The 19,154-nt window shown below is 44.8% G+C and overlaps 2 protein-coding genes across 2 annotated transcripts in view; one reads left to right on the forward strand and one right to left on the reverse strand.

Moving 5' to 3' along the window:
• Window positions 1-147: 147 nt before the first annotated feature.
• On the forward strand, window positions 148-2,999 carry FAM25A (family with sequence similarity 25 member A). Its single transcript, XM_047072870.1, has 3 exons — window positions 148-220; window positions 1,867-1,929; window positions 2,866-2,999. Exons 1-3 carry the CDS (start codon window positions 148-150, stop codon window positions 2,997-2,999), a joined length of 270 nt encoding a protein of 89 aa, XP_046928826.1.
• Window positions 3,000-12,376: 9,377 nt separating this feature from the next.
• The window catches only part of GLUD1 (glutamate dehydrogenase 1), a 38,193-nt gene continuing 31,415 nt past the window's right edge, over window positions 12,377-19,154 (reverse strand). Inside the window, exons 11-13 of the mRNA XM_047073074.1 lie at window positions 18,786-18,877; window positions 14,681-14,743; window positions 12,377-13,793 (exon numbers count right to left, since the gene is read on the reverse strand). Coding sequence (XP_046929030.1) covers window positions 13,674-13,793; window positions 14,681-14,743; window positions 18,786-18,877 — 275 coding nt within the window. The 3' untranslated portion in view covers window positions 12,377-13,673. The remainder of the gene's footprint in view (window positions 13,794-14,680; window positions 14,744-18,785; window positions 18,878-19,154) is intronic.

Genomic DNA, 19,154 nt, shown 5'->3' on the forward strand with positions numbered 1-19,154 from the left:
CCGCCTGCGCTGACTCACCACCTGATCTCCTACCTGGCTGGGGCGGGGGCTCCTGCCCCAGAGCCCAGGCAGGCATCAGAGGCATCTATAAAAGCACGCTGATCCAGACCGCAGCATCCTGCTTGGTTTGCCACCTGTCACCGCACAATGCTGGGAGGTCTGGGGAAACTTGCTGCTGAGGGCCTGGCCCACCGCACCGAGAAGGCCACCGAGGAAGCTGGTAAGGACCCAGAGGCTCCTTTCCACCTGGCCCTTCTCCCTAGGCTGGGGGGGGGGGAGGTGGGGACAGACTCGATGGGGCCTGTTGGAAGCTGATCTCAGCAGATTGGGGGCAGGCCTTGGCCCCTTGAGGAACCCATCAATCCCACAAGGACAGAAAGGAAGTGAGGGGTGTGGAAGCTGAAGAGGGCAGCTTGGGTGGAGTCATGAGGGGTCCATTGCCCCCAAACAGGCCTCCCTCGGTTGGACCCATTTCTGGGGTCTGTGAGGCAGGAGGGACACAGCTCAGAGGAGGTCCCTGGGAGCAAAAAGGGAGCCCAGGTGCTGGGTGAGCCTCCAGTGGCTAGAATCCTCCCCTCTGGAAACCCGGGAGTCCTTCCATATCAAAGCAGCCTGTTTTGAATGTCCTATACAGAAACAAGAAAATGGGTTTTTATTTTTAGCATCACTTTAATGCCTCAAAGATTTCTTTACTAAGAAACCACCAAGTCTGATTCCGTTCAAAGTCAGCCCCCTGGGTTTATACAAAGGACGTTTTCAATTTCTTCAAAGTCCCCAGAAACCCTTTTCTTAAATAAAGATTTTATTTTATATATTTTAAATGTTTATTTATTTTGAGGGAAAGAGAGAGTGCAGGGGAGGGGCAGAGAGAGAGGGAGACAGAGAATCCCAAGCAGGCTCTGCACTGTCGGCACAGAACCCAACATGGAGCCCGAACTCGTGAACCTGTGACAAAATCAAGAGTCAGATGCTTAAACGACTGAGCCTGCCCAGTCACCCCTGAAGACTTTATTTTTAAGTAATCTCTACACCCAGCATGGGGCTCGAACTCATGACTCCAAGATCAAGAGTCACATGATCTTCTGACTGAGCCAGCCAGGTGCCCCAAAACCCTTTTGGTGTGTATGCCCCAGCAACTCTGTGCGGGAGGCTAGTCCTGCCGTTTTGTGAAAAACAACTGGTGTCCGCGTTGGCTGTTCGGGTTCTGCATGGCCGCAAACATGTCTGTATTTCGTATGTTAGCTCTGCAGCTGGGGTTGACCTCTCTCTTGCATATCTCGCTGGCCCCGAGTTCGGCATCATCCCCACTCCACAGATAAGGGAACCAAGTGTGCAGAGTGGAGGTAAAATCAGAAGCCGTTCTTCTGACTCCAAAATCTTCCAGTTCTAGCAACTGCCGTACGAACTTTAGACAACTCCGAGGCGGTGGGAGAGTTCCTCCTGTTGGAGGAATTGCTCTGGGGGCTCGGGTTTGGCTGGAGGAGACTTCGGGATCTGGCATCCCCAGTGGAGCTGTGGTGGGACAGCAGCTCACCTGAGAGGTGCGGTGACCTGGGAGACGAGCCCCGCCTTGGCCTCAGGGGCCCCGTTGGCACGGGGGCCTGCTCATCTGCATTCCAGGCCTTGCCAGGCCAAGGGGCACGGAGGGCCCTGTGCTCTCGTCTGACTGCCTAGGTTTGTCTTCTGGCAGCCAGGCCCGCTGGAGTCTCTGAATTAAGGCAGCTGAGGGTCCTGCTCATGAGCTGCCTGGTCTCACCGGGAGGTTGGGGGGGGGGGGCGGCCTCCAGGACATCCAGATGTCCTGGGCTCCGCCTTGAGGAGAAGCTGGCTTGCACTGCGCTCACTCTGGGCTTCTCATCTTTTTAGTTCATGCCGTTGAGGAGGTGGTGAAGGAGGTGGTGGAACACGCCAAGGAGGCCGGAGAGAAAGGTATCATTGAGGCTGGGGCCAGGGGAGGAGGGAAGCTAGATGCTGGGAGCAACCCGTTCTTTGCCTAACCCGGTCAAACCCTGACCTTGATGTTGCATCCTTTCAGTTGGTATGCAATTATCTACGCTCATCTGCGGCCACAGACTGTACTTTGCTAATAAAACAAGATCCATCCAGACAGTCCTTTCCGTGGGATGTTAAGGAGACGGGGTCACAAAAGACTATGTGGCAGCACGCTCTGACAAAACATTTCAGACAGGAGATTGTGTGTTTACATGTATATTTGCATAAATGTTTATGTATGTGTGCTGTAGTGTAACTAAAAGTGCCTCATTCCTTACAACATGATAGGTTCCAGATGGATCCAGGGCTCACGTATTAGATACATGAAATCGTTAAACTGTTAGAAGAGAAGGTGGTGGATTGGGGATAATATGGGAGAGGAGAGGATCTTTTAAACTGTGACCGAAAACCCGACAGCCACATAGGAAATATTAGATAGACCTGGCAATATAAAACTTGCAAATTTTCCATAATAAAAACAAATGCGATAAGCCAAGCCAGGAGAAAAACCACAAAGGGAGGAAAAACATTTGTAAATAGAAACGATGGACCAATATAAAAACGACAGAAGACACAAGCAGGCAGTTGACAGAGAAAAGAGGTCTGAGTAGGCAGCGCGCCCTTGGGAGGAGCAGGCGCCGCCTCACTCAGAATTGGGGAAACGCGAGTTGTGGAGGGAACCGAAACCACGTTTGAATGCGTTCCTCCGGGAGCCCCGCTGCCCTCTGTCCCATCGGGGCAGAATCCAGCAAGGCCAGGCCTCCGTCCAGTAAGACCGCCGCATCCCTGCAGGCCACTCCAGCTGACACGGGCCCTGCTAGCTGGAAATGTTTACTTTGCTCACCGGACGTTATTTCTCTTTCTTCCTGACAGCCATTGGCGAAGCCTTAAAGAAGGCCCATGAGGCAGGGGACAAAGCGGTGAAGGAAGTCACTGAGACGGTGACCAACACAGTCACAAGCGCTGTCACCCATGCAGCGGAAGGCCTGGGCAAGCTGGGACAGTGAGCGCACCCGCCTCCAGCGGACTCTTCCTGAATCTCAATAAAAAGCTGTGAAATGTGTGCACTGAGCCCTGGGTTTATTCCTGTTTGGATGGCAACGCTGCCTATGTCCCGAGTGTCTGCAGGGGCAGGGGGTCGGCATGTGCACCTTCTGGGGGGCAGTAGGTCCCCATGATTGATCAGCTGTGCTGCTCTCACACTGAGATTTCTCACATCAGCAAGGAGCTCCTGAAGAATTGTTAGGGTCTGTGCTATACTTCTTCAGGGATCATTTCCCCAGACACTATATATAGCTTTCAGACACCTCAGCGCGTGTCCTCACCTTCAGGTCATCCCAAGGGAGGAACAGAATTCAGCTCACACGTGCTTTGGGTTTTCCCAAAGAAATCCTTAGAGGATTCAGGGAAGACAATAGACTGACCTGATTGCGAGTTTAGCCGGGCAGGCTCAGACATTTTGAGATGCTTCACGTTCTGAAAGAGACTATGGAGATGTGTTTCTGCCGGACAGTCACAGAATCAGGTCAAGTAGTAACTGAGTCCTCCGCTTATTGGCTGCTGAAGCCGCTGTTTGGATCTTTCCCCGGAGACTGGTCAGGCCTGAATGGTGGCAGCGACCAAGAATGCTGACCTGGCCTTCTTCCCGCCATGAGTGGTCAGCACCCTAAAGGTTAAACATGTGTGTAAGCAGCATTTAACTTCACAGTTGGGATTTAAGAAAGGAAATGATTTGTAAAGAAAAGGCATTGCTGATTTCTCTTGCCAGAAGTTACTCGTTCTTAGCAGAAATGAGGAGAAAAGGTGTTTTAAGGAGGATATCACCGGCTCGCCACATTTCTGGCTTTCTTTTGAGAATTGGCTTTACAAGTCTCTGAACAGCCCAGGAATATCCAATGTCCTGCCACTGTTCAGTTAGATCTGGATTCTATATCTTGGTTTGGTTCCTGAAGACTTTTTAATTCCCCCAGTCTAAACCCAAGCTCAAATCAATGGAAGCACTGTGGGTGGCAGTGTCAGCTGGGACAGTCTTTGGACAGCAGTTCCTCTTATCAGACCTTAGTCTTCAGGTGTGCACAGGTGCATACCGATGCCTAGACGGTGAACACACAGCTTCTTTGCAGCCTGTATGTAATAGTAAGAGCTGGAAACACCCTAACATGCCAGTCGGAAATCACTTAAATGGCTGGGACATCTGGGTGGCTCCGCTGGTTAAACATCTGACTTCGGCTCAGGCCATGATCTCTTGGTCTGTGAGTTCGAGACCTGCGTCAGCCTCTGTGCTGACAGCTCAGAGCCTGGAGCCTGCTTTGGATTCTGTGTCTGCCTCTCTCTCTGCCCCTCCCCCACTCATACGCTGTCCTCTGTCTCTCTCTCTCTCTCTCTCAAAAATAAACATTAAAAAAAAATTAAAAACCACTTGGATGGCAAGTTTTGCTCTGCTTATTAGGTGCAATGCATAATATAGAGTTGACACCTCTTACTTCTAGTGGACTGTAATGCCTTAGCTTGAAAATGGTACCTGGGCCTGGATGGCCACCAATAGGGCCTGGTTAACAATTATTGCATGTATATATGAAATGGAATACCCTATAACTGTCAAGAATGAGGAAAATGTGCATGTACCATATAGGAACATGTCCAAATAAGTTATAAGTTGTAAAATACATATGCAGAAAGAGTTCGTTTTTGTAAAGCAAACACATACTTGTGTAAGAATGGGGGAAAAAAAACTGGTAGCTTATATATAGCAAACATATTAACAGTGCTCATCTCTGTGTCCTTGGGAATATGAGGAATCTGCATTTTCTGCATTACATAGTTCCGTGATGCTTGAATTTAAGAGAAAAAAACAACACAGATAGACTTTTAAATGTTGTCGAGGAGGCCTCGTACTAGCTTATTCAAGATCGTTTGCAGGTTAAGTGCTACTCAAAGTTTACTGGTTTGCAAACCTTGTTATTCCCACGTGGTGACAAGATAAGTGAAAAAACAGAGCATTCAGAAACTTTCCTAACAATTTGACATTGCCTGGACCTCCAGGAGTGTGATCAGCAGACAATTCTTGTTGAACAGGGTAGAGACCGGCTCTGGTTGTTGAACTTGCAAGGCAAGTTGTACGTGAACTAGTCACATGAAGGAGGACAACATACAATGATGAATTAGATTAATAAACAAACAAATTTGTCCTTCACTACAGAGTTGGAGAAGCGCTCCCTATGTTCCCTTAACATCACCTTGCAGTGTGCTGTTCTAGAATAAGTCCTTCCATACTTCACTTTTTCTTTACTGTGTGTGTTGTGCAATGAGGGTATGACATCAGCCTCAGACAAACTCTAAATGTGCTATAAAAAGCAACAGTGGGGGCGCCTGGGTGGCTCAGTCAGTTGGGCGTCCGACTTCAGCTCAGGTCACGATCTCACGGTCCGTGAGTTCGAACTCCATGTCGGGCTCTGGGCTGATGGCTCGGAGCCTGGAGCCTCCTTCTGATTCTGTGTCTCCCTCTCTCTCTGCCCCTCCCCCGTTCATGCTCTGTCTCTCTCTGTCTCAAAAATAAACGTTAAAAAAAAATTTAAAAAAAAAGCAACAGTGACGTCTGAGAAACTGGTGGAGCAGGGACCTCCAAAAATTCCCTCCTCCATAAAAATAATGAGAAAACTGGCAAAAATATAGTCAGAATATTTTTCAGAATACTTTTATTTTTTAAAAATTTACACCCATATTAGTTTGCATATAGGGCAACAATGATTTCAGAAGTAGATTCCTTAGTGCCTCTTACCCATTTAACCCATCCCCCCTCCAGTAACCTCTGTTTGTTCTCCATATTTATGAGTCTCTTCTGTTTTGTCCCCCTCCCCGTTTTTATTTTTGTTTCCCTTCCCTTATGTTCATCTGTTTTGTCTATTAAAGTCCTCATATAAGTGAAGTCATATGATTTTTGTCTTTCTCTAATTTCACTTAGCATAATACCCTCCAGTTCCATCCACGTAGTTGCAAATGGCAAGATTTCATTCTTTTTGATTGCCGAGTAATACTCCATTGTACATATACACCACATGTTCTTTATGAATTCATCCATTGATGGACATTTGGGCTCTTTCCATACTTTGGCTATTGTGGATAGTGCTGCTAGAAACATGGGGGTGCATGTGCCCCTTCAAAACAGCACACCTGTATCCTGTGGATAAATACCTAGTAGTGCAATTGCTGGGTCATAGGGTAGTTCTATTTTTAATTTTTTGAGGAACCTCCATACCGTTTTCCAGAGTGGCTGCACCAGCTTGCATTCCCATCAACTTTTTCAGAATTCTTAACCAAAGGCTTACAGCCATCCAGGGATCATTTATGTAGAACAAATTCAATAAACAAAATCTTGTTAAGAATGGCAAGCTTTGTGATGTTTTTAGCTTACCCTATTCTGTGCCACCCATGCCCCGCCCCCACCTTTTCCAGCTCCATGGTAGCCTTGAAAACCAACAGCCTGGCAGTTACTGGAAAGCACTGAACAGAGTTGGAGTTCCTTCAAAGACTCATTCCCAGAGAACTGTGATTATTTCACTTGACTGGTGGTTCCTAGGAAGACCCAATTGCAAGGCTGCCTCTATTTGTCCAGACTAGGAGCTCACTTAATGTAAGCAGCCTTTTCCTTCCGGCTGTTTGTCATAGAACAGAGTCAATTTTTTAAGTTGGTGGGTGCTAAAGGTGGTACATAACAGTTTGGGAAAATAGGCTAAGCAAAAAGCTTAAAAGGAAAACCTGAGGAAAGAGATATCCATAGGGACTTTGAAAATTCCAACATGTTCCTGGGAATCTAGAAGTCCATGCACATGTGTAGGGCTGTGCGCATGCTCAGTAAAGACCAGAGAAGGCTCAAAGCTCTCACCTCTAAACAATCTTGAGGCTCTGTGCAAGCAGGTAGTGAAACCAAGGCAGAGATTTATAAACCGCCGAACTGAGTGTTGGAGGTGAGGCCCAACCTGCACGAGTTCCCTGGCAAAGAAGGCAGACCTGTTGGTTCTAGGTACTTAAAGAAATCTGATCATTAGCTGACCACTAAGCTGAGTGGAAACTTCAATGGCAAAAAACAAAAACAAAAACAGACTATAGAATTAATTCAGAAAAGTTTACTACACAAATGGTCAACAACAAAAAGCAACAAGCAATCTAGGGGGAAGGGCCTGGAATCCAACTTCAGAGTGGCCACAGTGTATTATTTAATACGTCTAGTTTTCTGGAAAAAAAAAAAAAAAAGATTTGCAAGGAAAGACATTATGACCCACTTAAGGGGGGAAAAATGGAAACTGTGCCTGAGTAAGCCCCAATATTGGACCTACCAAAGACTTTATTTTTTAAAGTTTATTTATTTATATAATTTTTAAAACAAGTTGATTTACTTCTTTTGAGAGAGTGAGACCTGAGGAGGGGCAGAGAGACAGGGAGAGAGAGAGAATCCCATGTAGGCTCTGTGCAGTCATCGCAGAGCCCAGTGTGGGGTTTGAACCCACAAATCATGCTATCATGACCTGAGCCGAAATCAAGAGTCAGATGCTTAACAACCGAGCCACCCAGGCGCCCCATTACCAAAGACTTTAAATCAATTATTCTAAACATGTTCAAAGAGCTAAAGGAAACCACATTTACAGAATTAAAGTGTAAGATCAACACCAGATAGAGAATACAAACAAAGGGATAGAAATTATCAAAAATAACGGAATAGAGATTCTAGAGTTGAAAGCACAACTGAAAGAAAACATTCATTCGAGGGCCCAATATCAGATGTGAGCAGACATATGATAGATTCCGCGAACTTGAAGATACCTTGAGATTATCCAACCTGAAGAACAGAAAGCAAAACAAATGAACCAAAAAAGATGAAGAGACTCAGAGACGCGGGTCACTGTCAAGAATGCTCCCTTATGCACAATGGGAGTACCAGAGGGAGAGGAAAGGCAGGAAGAGTATTTGAAGAGATAATGGTTGAAAACAAATTTGATGAAAATTTAACTAACCTAGACTTCCAAGGAGGAAGACTCAAATAGATATCACCTAGGCATATCCTAATCAAACTGTTCAAATCCAGAGACAAAGAGAGACTCTTGAAACAGAAAAAGAAGTCATCACAGAAAAGGGAGGTTCAATGAGATTAACAGGTGACTTCTCATCAAAAACCAGGGGTCAGAGGCAATAGGGTAACCTATTCGAAGCGCTGAGAGACGTCAACCAGGAGTTCTAATATCCAGCAACCACAGCCTTTTCACCTCACATTGGCACAGTCCCCTTAACCCATAGGACCACCACTCCATGCTGCTGACCCTGCTGTCATCAGGGGAGACCTGGCAGACCCAGGCCTTGACCTGTCCCCCGGCTTCAAAAGGTCCACACAGCCCCGGGTTCCTGCAACTCCCTGAGCACAGTGGTCTGTGCTCATACTTGGTACTCCAGGCTTCCCAGGGGAGGGTGTGCTTAGAGCAGAACCCACTGCCGCTCCCCCCCTACAGGATACTTGCTGTGAACATGTGTCCTCAGAAACTTTGGCCAACTTGCAACTAGACTCCCTGGATGCTTCCTGAGGTTCAATGCTGAGTGGGTTTTTTTTTTTTTTTTTTGGTAGTCCTTCACTAATTTTTAATTTAAGTGAATTTTATATAATGCACAATTAAATGTTTTAGAGTATAGTCCAGTGGCATTTAGCACATTCACAATGTTATACAACTATCACTCTTAAGGTCTTTTTTTTAAGTTTATTTACTTAAAAAAAATTTTTTTTAAATGCTTTTTTTTTGAGAGACAGAGAGAGAGCAGAGGAGGGGCAGAGAGAGAGGGAGATATAGAATCTGAAGTAGGATCCAGGCTCTGAGCTATCAGCACAGAGCCTGACGTGGGGCTTGAGATCACAGACTGTGAGATCATGACCTGAGTCGAAGTCGGATGCTTAACTGAGCCACCCAGGCGCCCTTTAAGTTTATTTGAGAGAGACAGAGAGTGCAAGAGAGAGAAGGGACAAGTGGAGGAGGGGCAGAGAGGGAGAGAGAGAACCCCAAGCAGGCTCTGTGCTGTGCTGAGCCTGACGTGGGGCTCAATCCCACAACCACAAGATGGTGACCTGAGCTGAAATCAAGAGTTGAAGGTTAACCGACTCTGCCACCCAGGTGCCCCGTCACTCCTAGTTTTAAAACTTTGTTATCACCTCAGAAAAACATCCTCTACCCATTAAGTAATCACTCCTGACCATCCCCGTCCATCCCCCCAGGCCCTGGCAATCACAATTCTGCTTTCCATATCTACGGATTTCTCTATTCTGGATATGGCACATAACTGGACTTATATAGCGTGTGACCTTCTGCATTTGGCTTCATTCATATTCCACTGCATGTAGATACCACTTTGGTTTCACCAGTATGATGGGAGCTGTGGGTTTTTGCAAATGCCTGTGTCATGTTTAGAAGTTCCTTCTGTTCCTAGCTGGTTGTTTTCTTACGAGGTCTTGAATCCTGTCAAATGCTTTTCCCACATCTATTGAGATGACTAGGTGTTTTTTCTTTCCCTTTATTCTTTTAATGGAGCGTAATGTGACGGTGATGGATCTTCTTATGTTGCACCACCCTTGCATTCCTGAGAAGTCCTACCTGGTCATGATGTGTAACATACCTGTAATGAACTGTTGGATTCAGTTTGTTAGTATTTTGCTGAGTATTTTTGTGTCCGCATTCATAAGGGATACTGGTGAGGTTTTCTTTTTCCTGTGATGTCTTTGTCCGGCTTTGGTATCAGAATAATGCTGGCCTCCTAGGAGGTGTTTCTTCATCTTCTATTTCTTTGGAAGAGTTTGAAAAGGATTTGTGTTAATTCTTCAAACATTTGTTATTCATCAGACCTGTGTAACCTTGGATTGGGCAATGGTGTCTTAGCTGTAACATCTAAAGCATAGCAACCAAAGAAAAAATAAAATGGGACTCTGTCAAAAAAACACAAAACAGCGACACCTGGGTTGCTTGGTTAGTTGAGCATCTGACTCTGGACTTCAGCTCAGGTTGTGATCCTAGGATCTTGGGATCAAGCCCCACATCAGGCTCCATGATGAGTGTGGAGCCTGCTTGAGTTTCTCTCTCTCTGCTCCTCTCCCCAGTTTGCCCTCTGCTCTCTAAATTCCCCCCCACCGCCAAAAAAACACAAAAACTTTTGTGTTAAAAGGTACCATCAAAAAATGGAAAAGACACACCAACAGAATAAAATACTTACAAATCATATATCTGATAAGGGTCACATATCCAGAAAATATGAAGAACTCTTACAAACCAACAACAAAAGTATAATTATATAAAAATGATATAATATATATTATATAATAAATTATATTATAAAAATATAATTAGGGGCGCTTGGGTGGCTCAGTTGTTTAAGTGTCTGACTTGGCTCAGGTTATGATGTCACAGTTCATGGGTTTGAGCCCCGCATTGGGCTCTGTGCTGACATTTCAGAGCCTGGAGCCTGCTTCAGATTCTGTCTCCCTCTCTCTCCCTGCTCCTCCCCCAATCACACTCTGTCTCTCTCTAAGATAAACATTAAAAAAAAATAACCCAATTAAAAAATGAGCAAAGGATTTAAATACAATGAAAATGAAACATTTAAAGTTGCTGAAAGTGGTTGCCTGTGGGGCGTAGAGAATGGTGAGGTGGGGTGTACAGATGGGAGGGATAAGCTGTTGTTCACGGTAAGACTTGTAGAACTACTTGGCTCTCTATACCGGTAATTCTCACCAGGCGCCCCTCAGGGGACATTTGGCAATGTGAATACATTTTTGATTGTCCCATCTGAGAGATGCTATTGGCATCTAATAGGCAGAGGCCAGGGGTGCTGCCAAGCACCCTACAAAGCACAGGGCAGCCCCCAAAGCAAAGAACTACCTGGCCCCGAATGTCAATAGTGTTGAGGTTAAGAAACTGTCTAAACCACTGTGGAAGCTTTGATTAAAAAACAAAGAAGCCAATAAAAGTTATTTGTGAAAAAAAAAAAAAAAAAAAAAACAAATCAGAACGCCCATATTACAAACAAAAAAAATTAAAGAAAATTCTTTTGCAGGGTTCTCTGTGCCAGCTTCACAGATGTAGTTTTCTTCACGTGCCATGTTTTGACTGTTTTAATGTGTGGCACGGCTAAGAAGGTCTACCAGAGATGTTTAGGGATTGATGAATTTACCTAAAGCCTGCGAGTTAAGATGCTAAGGTTTTTTGTTTTTTTTTTAAAGTAAATCACCAATTCTAGTAATTGAGCTGCCAGAAGCACTGCTTAAAACAACAACAACAACAACAACAACAACAACAACAATAACAACACCCAAAAGCCAAGCTTTTGTGTCTCATTTCCCTATCAGGGTAATTAAACACATTCTGGGGCAGAGGTTCGTGAGGCAGCATTCTTCAAGTGTAACACAGGCTGTCGATGGCTCTTTCAGAAGCAACTTAACTTTAGAGTATTATATGTCAAGTTTTTGAAAGAATTATAAACGTAAATAAACTAGAAAATTTCAGTGAAGCTGAAAGACTAATTGACCAGAATTTTCAAACTCAAATCCCCAGAAACCAAGGCTGACACCAGCACCGTGTTGTCTTTACATAGCCAGCAAGCACAATACCGGTTTTCCCACACGAATCTCGGTAACACATCGATGTGTATCTAATCTTTAAAAAATCACTTATAAATCAGTCCTAATGTTAGCCACAGGCCACAGCGAAGACTTACTTGTCATCCCTCTTGCACATGACCTGATTTGACTGCCCCTCCCGGTTCCAAATATGCTGGGACTTGTTTGCCTATCGCTCTGCAACCCCACATGTTAGAGCTCCACCCAGAGTGCAAGTAGACAGACCAGCTGGGGAAGGGCTCACTGTGTCCACGGTGCCCAGGGGGCTTGTTCATCCACTGCCCGACTCAGAACCGCAGAGATGTTCTGGACAGAATCAGGACAAAACAGAGTCCAGCTGTAAGTTTCAGATTTGGCAGCTAAGTTACTGGCAGAGTCGGGTCTAGGATCCAGTTCTGCTGACCACGGTTAGTATTCTGTCTTAAGTTGTTACATTCTGTGGCTAAATTATTAAAAACAAAAACCCCAATTGATGAAAGTGTCCTTCATTAAAAAGAGACACTAAGAATTACTTCAGTATATCAGCTTTGAGCACTAAAACCTCTTCCAAGAATAGCCATTGATACTATTTAACAGAATGAAACACAAAAGAATTCACTAATAAAATCTGGGCAGCTCATAATGTAGTGGAAAGAAGTGTTATATAGGTGGTTGTTGCAAAAGTCCTTAGAAACCCAACTGTAGTTTTATTATTTACTAAAAGAGATACTATCAAATATAAAAACACAGAAGAGAAACATAAGCTTTGGAAAAGGTAGACTTTTAATAACTGCTTTTATCACCAGGTTAAGTCATGCAGTTACAAAGTAGTTAGAAATTTCTGAAAGGATATTGTCGTTTAAAAAAAAAAAAGCTCATTCTTACATAAATAATATCTAGTACTTCATTGGGACACTACTGTTCAAAAGGCCTTGGCGAAATAACCCCCAAACAAAACACTCAACCCAAGGTTGTTTTCAGCCCACTGGTAATGAAGCTGTGTGCAGAATACAGGCCTCTAACAGAGGACACAAAGTCAGGGCGAGTCGGGGCCATTGGCACGGCTCAGAGTCGCCAGCAAGACTCCAAAGTGGGAGCCCAAGTGGTATTTTTTCTGGGACGCTCAACTTGAATTATTGTTCAATTAGACAACACAGTAGATCTTCAACAGAGAACAATTAATTAACATGATAAGGAGGTTACTGCACTCTTTGGACTATATGTCGTAATTGTGGTTAGTGAATTCTGACAGTCTTAACAAAAATAGCCTCCATCATTTGCAGTTACGAAGATAACTTAATTCTCCATCGGGCCTTTTATTTTTGCTGGACAATACATGATTGATAAGCTATAAATGATACTGTTTTATGTTATAAAAATACTAGCTTTTTCATTTATTATGTTTATAGGCATTCACTGCTTGAGTCAAGGTTAGGCTTATTAAGTGATTAAAGGCAATTTTATTACAGCAGCACATACTTATTTTATTCTAAAAGAATAAAATGCATAAAGAGAAATAGCTTTTATTTTTGTTGCAATCTGTAAAATTGAGTTATTTTGCTGATGTAAAAATACCAGTAACTCACTTGAGGACCATGCCACCTTCTGAAAATGCCACACACCTACTAGTTAGATGTGTCAAAGTTACAGCACGTCTCAGACTTGTCCAGAGCTGAAGTAATAAGCAACTGACTGACTGCTCTTGGATAACAGGTGCTTTCCTGGCCACAGCTCTGGCTGTACTGGGAAGCAGCCGCGGAGCAAGGCGGTATAGCCGGATGGAAGGGACTTTTCATTTAAAGGCAAAATACCCAAATCGCTCTCTGGCTTAGGTAATTTCTATTTTCATATTCATCAGCTTGTACATGATCCCCTAACCTTAATTTCTTTTTTCTCAAAGGGCCTGATTTGGACTGACTTGTTGAGAATGATGTCCATTATCTATTAAGTCAAGAGAGAGAGAGAGAGAGAGAGAGACAGATTCCTGTGGTTACATGTAAACTTGTGAAGGGCCTGCAGATGAAGAGGGAAGAGGGCAGTGAAGAGGTCAGCCACACTCCATCTAGGTGAAGGTCACACCGGCTTCATTGTATACTTTGAAGACTTTCTCAATGGCGTTGACATAGGCAGCCGTTCTCAGGTCTAACCCCAGGTTATACTTCATAGCCGTGCGCATGATTTGCTGAAAGGCAGGAGAAAACACGGTGAAGTGTGCATGCGGGGCACACGCGGGCCCGGTGCGAGGAGCCTTGGCCACCACGGCAGCGCAGGACTCAGGCACAGAACCCGTCAGGAAGGACCTGTTCTCTGCAACCAAAGTACGCCACTGACTAGGCAGCAGTAAGGAGCTGCTCTTTAGATGTGAGCTGTCTCCGGCCTTTAGACGCCCTGTTATCTGGAGTAAGCTCCTTGTTAGACTTGGTGATAATTTTATAAAACTCAGAATGGGGTGCTGAAAATGTGCTGGAGCTTTGTGAATATGCTTAAGGTTGTGGACCGTATACTTTAAAAGGGTGAATTTACGGTATATCAGTTGTATTGACAACAAATTGTTACAACAAATTAACAACGAGCACCATCATCAATGGCTGCTTATGCTATTTCAACTTAAGGGTGGGTGGACAGAGTTTGAACTCAAGAAGAAATGAGGGAAACGCATCAAAGTGCGTTTAAGGTCTTGAAATAAGGAGCAAGGGGTCAAAAAACCTTTTGTTTATACCAAATTCTCCAGTGAGGTAGTTTCCTGTAGCGATAATAGAGTGGTGTACTCAACTACAATCCAGTTTGTCTGACTGTGTGATGTCTAGCTAAAGCTAACTGCCGAACACCATTCCCGCCTAACCTGGTATTACCATTTATTTCCCAAAGCCCGGCAGACATACTGAACACCCTGAAAACACTGCCCATCATTTAAGACTGAACAAGCATGCATTTTGCTACACATGAATGAAGAACGTGTAAACAGACTGCTGTCTTCGACCACAGCACACACAATCTGGCAGCTGAGGTGACATGGTTGAGCTGTGCTGCAGGTCACCAGCAGAAAGGCAAACAGCATTGCACACGTACCCTGGCAGAACGCTCCATAGTGTAAGCTAAGCCAGAGTGCACGATGTCTTTCTCGGATGCCCCCTGTTAGGGAAAAGACCAGAAGTTTAACAAAACCACACAAAGACACGCTTCAATTGTAAGAGCAGAAGGGATTCTCAAGTCAATATACCGCCAGACAGAATTCTTTTGTCTTTTGGCAAAGATACATTTAATTTCCATACAGTATCTCGATAGCTAAATAGTTGTGCTTTAACCCCAGTTTAGTTTTCATTGCATTTGATGGTGAACAGATACTCCTGAAATAAGATCATGGTAACATGAACGTACACAGAAAAGTATGCACAAGAAACAGGAGGGCAAGTAGTGAGGCCAGCACTGGTCACGCACCCGATTCGCAGATGCCCACGGCAACAAGTGTTCATCTCTGCTTCCCAGCTAACAGGGACACCGCACAAGGCACAGAAAGGAGTGTGGCCCCCTCCAACAGGTGCTCTGTGGCAGAAACCCGGCTGTGTACTCAGGAGTGCTCATCTCGTTCCAATGCCAATTATTTCTGTAAGTCAATTTGAATCAATGGATTCCTCTAAGTATCTAATTTGTTTTTTGGAACGCTTTCTAAAATTTTAGGACGGGGAGCCTGGGTAGCTCAGTTGGTCAAGCGTCTGACTTTTGATTTTGGCTCAGGTCACACATCTCATAGTTCCTGAGATTGAGCCCCGCATTGGCTCTGTGCTGACAGAGTGGGGCCTGCTTGGGATTCTCTCTCTCTGTTCCTCCTCTGCTTGTGCACAGGTGCACATGTGCACTCACTCTTTCTCTCTAAATAAATAAACAAACAAATAAATTACAATACAATTTTAGGACAATTAACTACTGCCCCATTCCAGTATGTCCTACCTAGCTATCAAACATATATCCTGCTATGCGAGATGAAAACTTAAAAGTGGATCACCACCCAAATGTGTCTACTCTGATCTTCACGTAGTTGGCACTCTGTATGTCAGGAGGTGTATTTCTATATACATTTGTATCTGTTAACAAACAGCTGGGTCAAACCTTGATCTGTCCTACAAAGTTAGGAAGAAAAAACTTGTTCTACAGGTACAGTACTGCCTTTCTCTCCCTCATTCATTTACTCATCAAACATTTATGGAGTGGTTACTACATGCCAGGCACTCTTCTAGGCACAGGGCACAAAGCAGAAAACAAATAATGAAAATTCTCTGCTCTCGTGGAGTTTATATTCTAGTTGGGGGAGGCAGCCTACACATGGACTGAAAACCAGAAGTCTGGGTGAGATCACAGAGATTCTGAATTCAGACAGAGCAGTGATTCAGGGCCAGGGGCCTTTCCATGTTAAGAGTGTGGAGAGGTGGTGAGGATCACAGAAGGCAATGTGAGGGAAAGGCAGGAAGAAAATCAGTGAGGATGTGGGGTTCTGGAAGCCAGGAGACTAGCTTCAGGGGGGACGATCACTCGTGACAGCAGGTGCTGACAGGAGAAGTAAGATGAGGGCAGAAAAGCGGTCACTGGATCTAGTGATGCCGGTGCTTGCACAAGACGAGTTGTGGCGGAGTGGCGGGCACCAGGGCAGGTTTGAGCCTAGGAGAACTGGAGATGCAATGGACGCAACTCTTCAGGGTGTCTGCTGTGAGGGAAAGGGAAATGCACACGGCAAGAACAAAGTTTGGAAGAGAGCTGGGATTGAGATGCATTTTGTTTTAAGACTGTATTCGGCTGATAGGAGTGACTGATGATGGAGGTGGGGGAGGATGCGCACTTGAGCAGTGCACCCGGGGAGCTGAGAATGGGCTTAGATGCAGGCACACGGAGTCGCTCTGTGACAGGAGACAGGGTGCAGGCGCCCGGAGTTGGGTGCTGGGAAGTTCTCTGACTGCTGTTTTCTCTGTGGGCAGATCCCAGGTCAGGTGCTGGAGTGCAGGGGACAGAGAAGAGGAGAATGTGTGATACAGCCAATCAGAAGAATGAGAAAGTGAAAGACCAGGAAAAAGTAGGATAACTGCCGGACAGCACCGGCTGCGCACTTAAGTTTCGTGGTCAGGATTACGGTGACAGGGCTGCAGGTGTGGAGGGAGCACGGTTGGGTTTCATGAGGGTCCGGGTGTCAGCAAGGGGTATGCTGAGCAAAACAAGCCGGAGTGACTAATGACGGAGTGTGGAATTCAGAGAACAGAGGACATCCCGGGGTGACGGGGGACAGTGAAAAGACGGTCAATAATGTGGGGCCTGGAAGGGCCAGAGCATGGCCGTGGAGGGGGAACTAGAGGGAAGGAGCTGGGAAAAAAACCCTGTTTTTTAAACTTACTACAAAACTCCTGCGACAAGTCTTTCAGTAAGAGGTGAGACACAGGATTAAGGTCCGGAATTTGAAGCACTGAAAGGCCAGTGTCCTGGCAAAGGTTATTTTCAGAGAGCACAAACAGCAAGCCATTGGGCTGCCTCCCTAACTAACTGGCTGTCCTCCTCAGGTTTCGGCCTGAGCGACAGCTGCATGCCAGGCCTGGGCTGGGACACAGGCGACCACAGGGAGGAGCAAGAAGCCCATCTAGGGGTGGTGGCCATAGCAAGGGCTGCCTGGATACGTGTGGTGGAAGGATGTGTGTGATTCCGGCCCACAGAGGGATCCTCAGGGGCGGGCTACCTGAGCAGGGAGCGGGTCAGGGCACCGCAGACAGAGGGACCGCAGCTAACAGAGACATGGTCCGGGAAAGATGAAGGTTCATTTAGGGGAATGGTTAATACCCTGAGTGGCAAAAGCATCTTTTCTTCTGCAAAACAAAACCTTAACTTCCCCCGCTCCCCATGTTGTAATATAATCTTACATTACTTTCCATGACTGAATATTTCAGAAGATATATTACAACTTAGCCATTTCCCTGCCATGTATATGTAGACTATTAAACCTAATTAAAAAACCTGACTGCAAACACCGTTCCAACGACATCATCTTGCATGGAGCCATTTCTCTCCTTTAGAATTATTTCCTTAGGATAAATTTGCAGGGGGGATGTTAGGATAGTGTCAACGGGCAGGAAAACTGTAATAGCTCTTCAAATTTCTAAAGAGCTGCACCAATCTGCCTTGTCATCAAAATAAAGGTACAACTGTTTCGCTACAGACATGGTGAGTATAAGATCCATTGTTTTTGCTAGTTTAATACATTAAAGAAACCTTATTTTAATTTGTATTTCTTTAACAATGAGATTGAACACTTTCCTTTCTAGGCCTATTTCCTATGACTTTTCTCTTTTTTTTAATGTTTTACTTTTATTTTTGAGAGAGAGAGAGAGAGAGAGAGAAGGAGGAGGAGGAGGAGGAGGAGGAGGAGGAGGAGGAGGAGGGAGACACAGAATCTGAAGCAGATTCCAGGCTGTCAGCACAGAGCCTGACATGGGCCTCCAACTCACAAACCGTGAGATCATGACCTGATCCAAAGTCAGACGCTTCACCGACTGAGCCACCCAGGCGCCCCTGACTCTGCTTTTCAAGTCTCTGGCATTTACTGGGGAAGTTCCCTTCATGGCGTGTGAGCACTACCACTCAGTCCCGTCAACAGCTAATTCACACACACCTGCTTTCTTTCACTCTTATTCATGCCCACATAGCAATTTCAATTCTTCATATAGTTCAATTTAATGTTTACTTTGTTTTTATTTTAAAGATTTTCTTTTTTTTTTTTTTTTAGAAGTTCATTTAATTATTTATTTTTAAGTAATCTCTACACCTAACGTGGGGCTCAGAGATCAAGAGTCCCATGTTCTTCTGACTGAGCCAGACAGGCGCCCCTAATGTTTACTTCTCTATTCTATTTCTCTGGAGCTGAAGAGATACATAGTAATTCTGCACAATTAGGTTAGAACCACCTGTTGAGTCATCTGTATTGCACAAGGATCAAGATTGGAAGAACCATTAAATATATTTATTTTAAACTAAATTTCTTACTCCACATTTGGAATGTAGCGAGAGAGGAGTGTACAAAGCACACACAGAGCCTATCATCACTGTCATATTGCTGATCACCCATAACCCCAATCAACTGGCCTGGGTCTAAAGTAAGAGCTGGCTGGGTGTGGAAAGTGTAATCCTGTCACAGCACACTCACCGATATCCTGTCTTGGAACTCTGCCGTGGGCACAACAGGAATAGTTCCACCATGCTTTCCAAATTTTCTTTCCAAACTTTCTTGAACAGACACTATAAAAAACCAAGAGATGAAGTTAAGACATTGCTAGTAGGAAAAAAAACAAAACTGAAGTACAACCAAAAGTAGTCTCAAACTATATCCACAACCCAAAAACGAATACAGAGTTTAGAAACCTTCAACACTAATGACATAAAAGGGTTAATCATTTAAAACTCTGTTAAAAGGGAATAAAGCACTTTGCCAAATTCCTACATAAATGTGAATTTAGGTCACTGCTCTGTTTCCATAACACCCATTACCACGGTTTTTCCTTGGCTCTGTTAAAAA

This window comes from Lynx rufus, unplaced genomic scaffold (genome assembly GCF_022079265.1).
Source record: "Lynx rufus isolate CCGP_SWC_20201006 ecotype Redwood Valley unplaced genomic scaffold, mLynRuf1.p SCAF_11, whole genome shotgun sequence".
NCBI classification, from domain to species: domain Eukaryota; kingdom Metazoa; phylum Chordata; class Mammalia; order Carnivora; family Felidae; genus Lynx; species Lynx rufus.

What these genes read in the sequence shown, in the direction of transcription:
- FAM25A (XM_047072870.1), top strand. Translation starts at nt 148, where the DNA reads ATGCTGGGAGGTCTGGGGAAACTTGCTGCTGAGGGCCTGGCCCACCGC. An exon ending in GAAGGCCACCGAGGAAGCTG is followed by an intron (nt 221 to 1,866) that starts GTAAGGACCCAG and finishes TCATCTTTTTAG; the next exon opens with TTCATGCCGTTGAGGAGGTG. An exon ending in CAAGGAGGCCGGAGAGAAAG is followed by an intron (nt 1,930 to 2,865) that starts GTATCATTGAGG and finishes TCTTCCTGACAG; the next exon opens with CCATTGGCGAAGCCTTAAAG.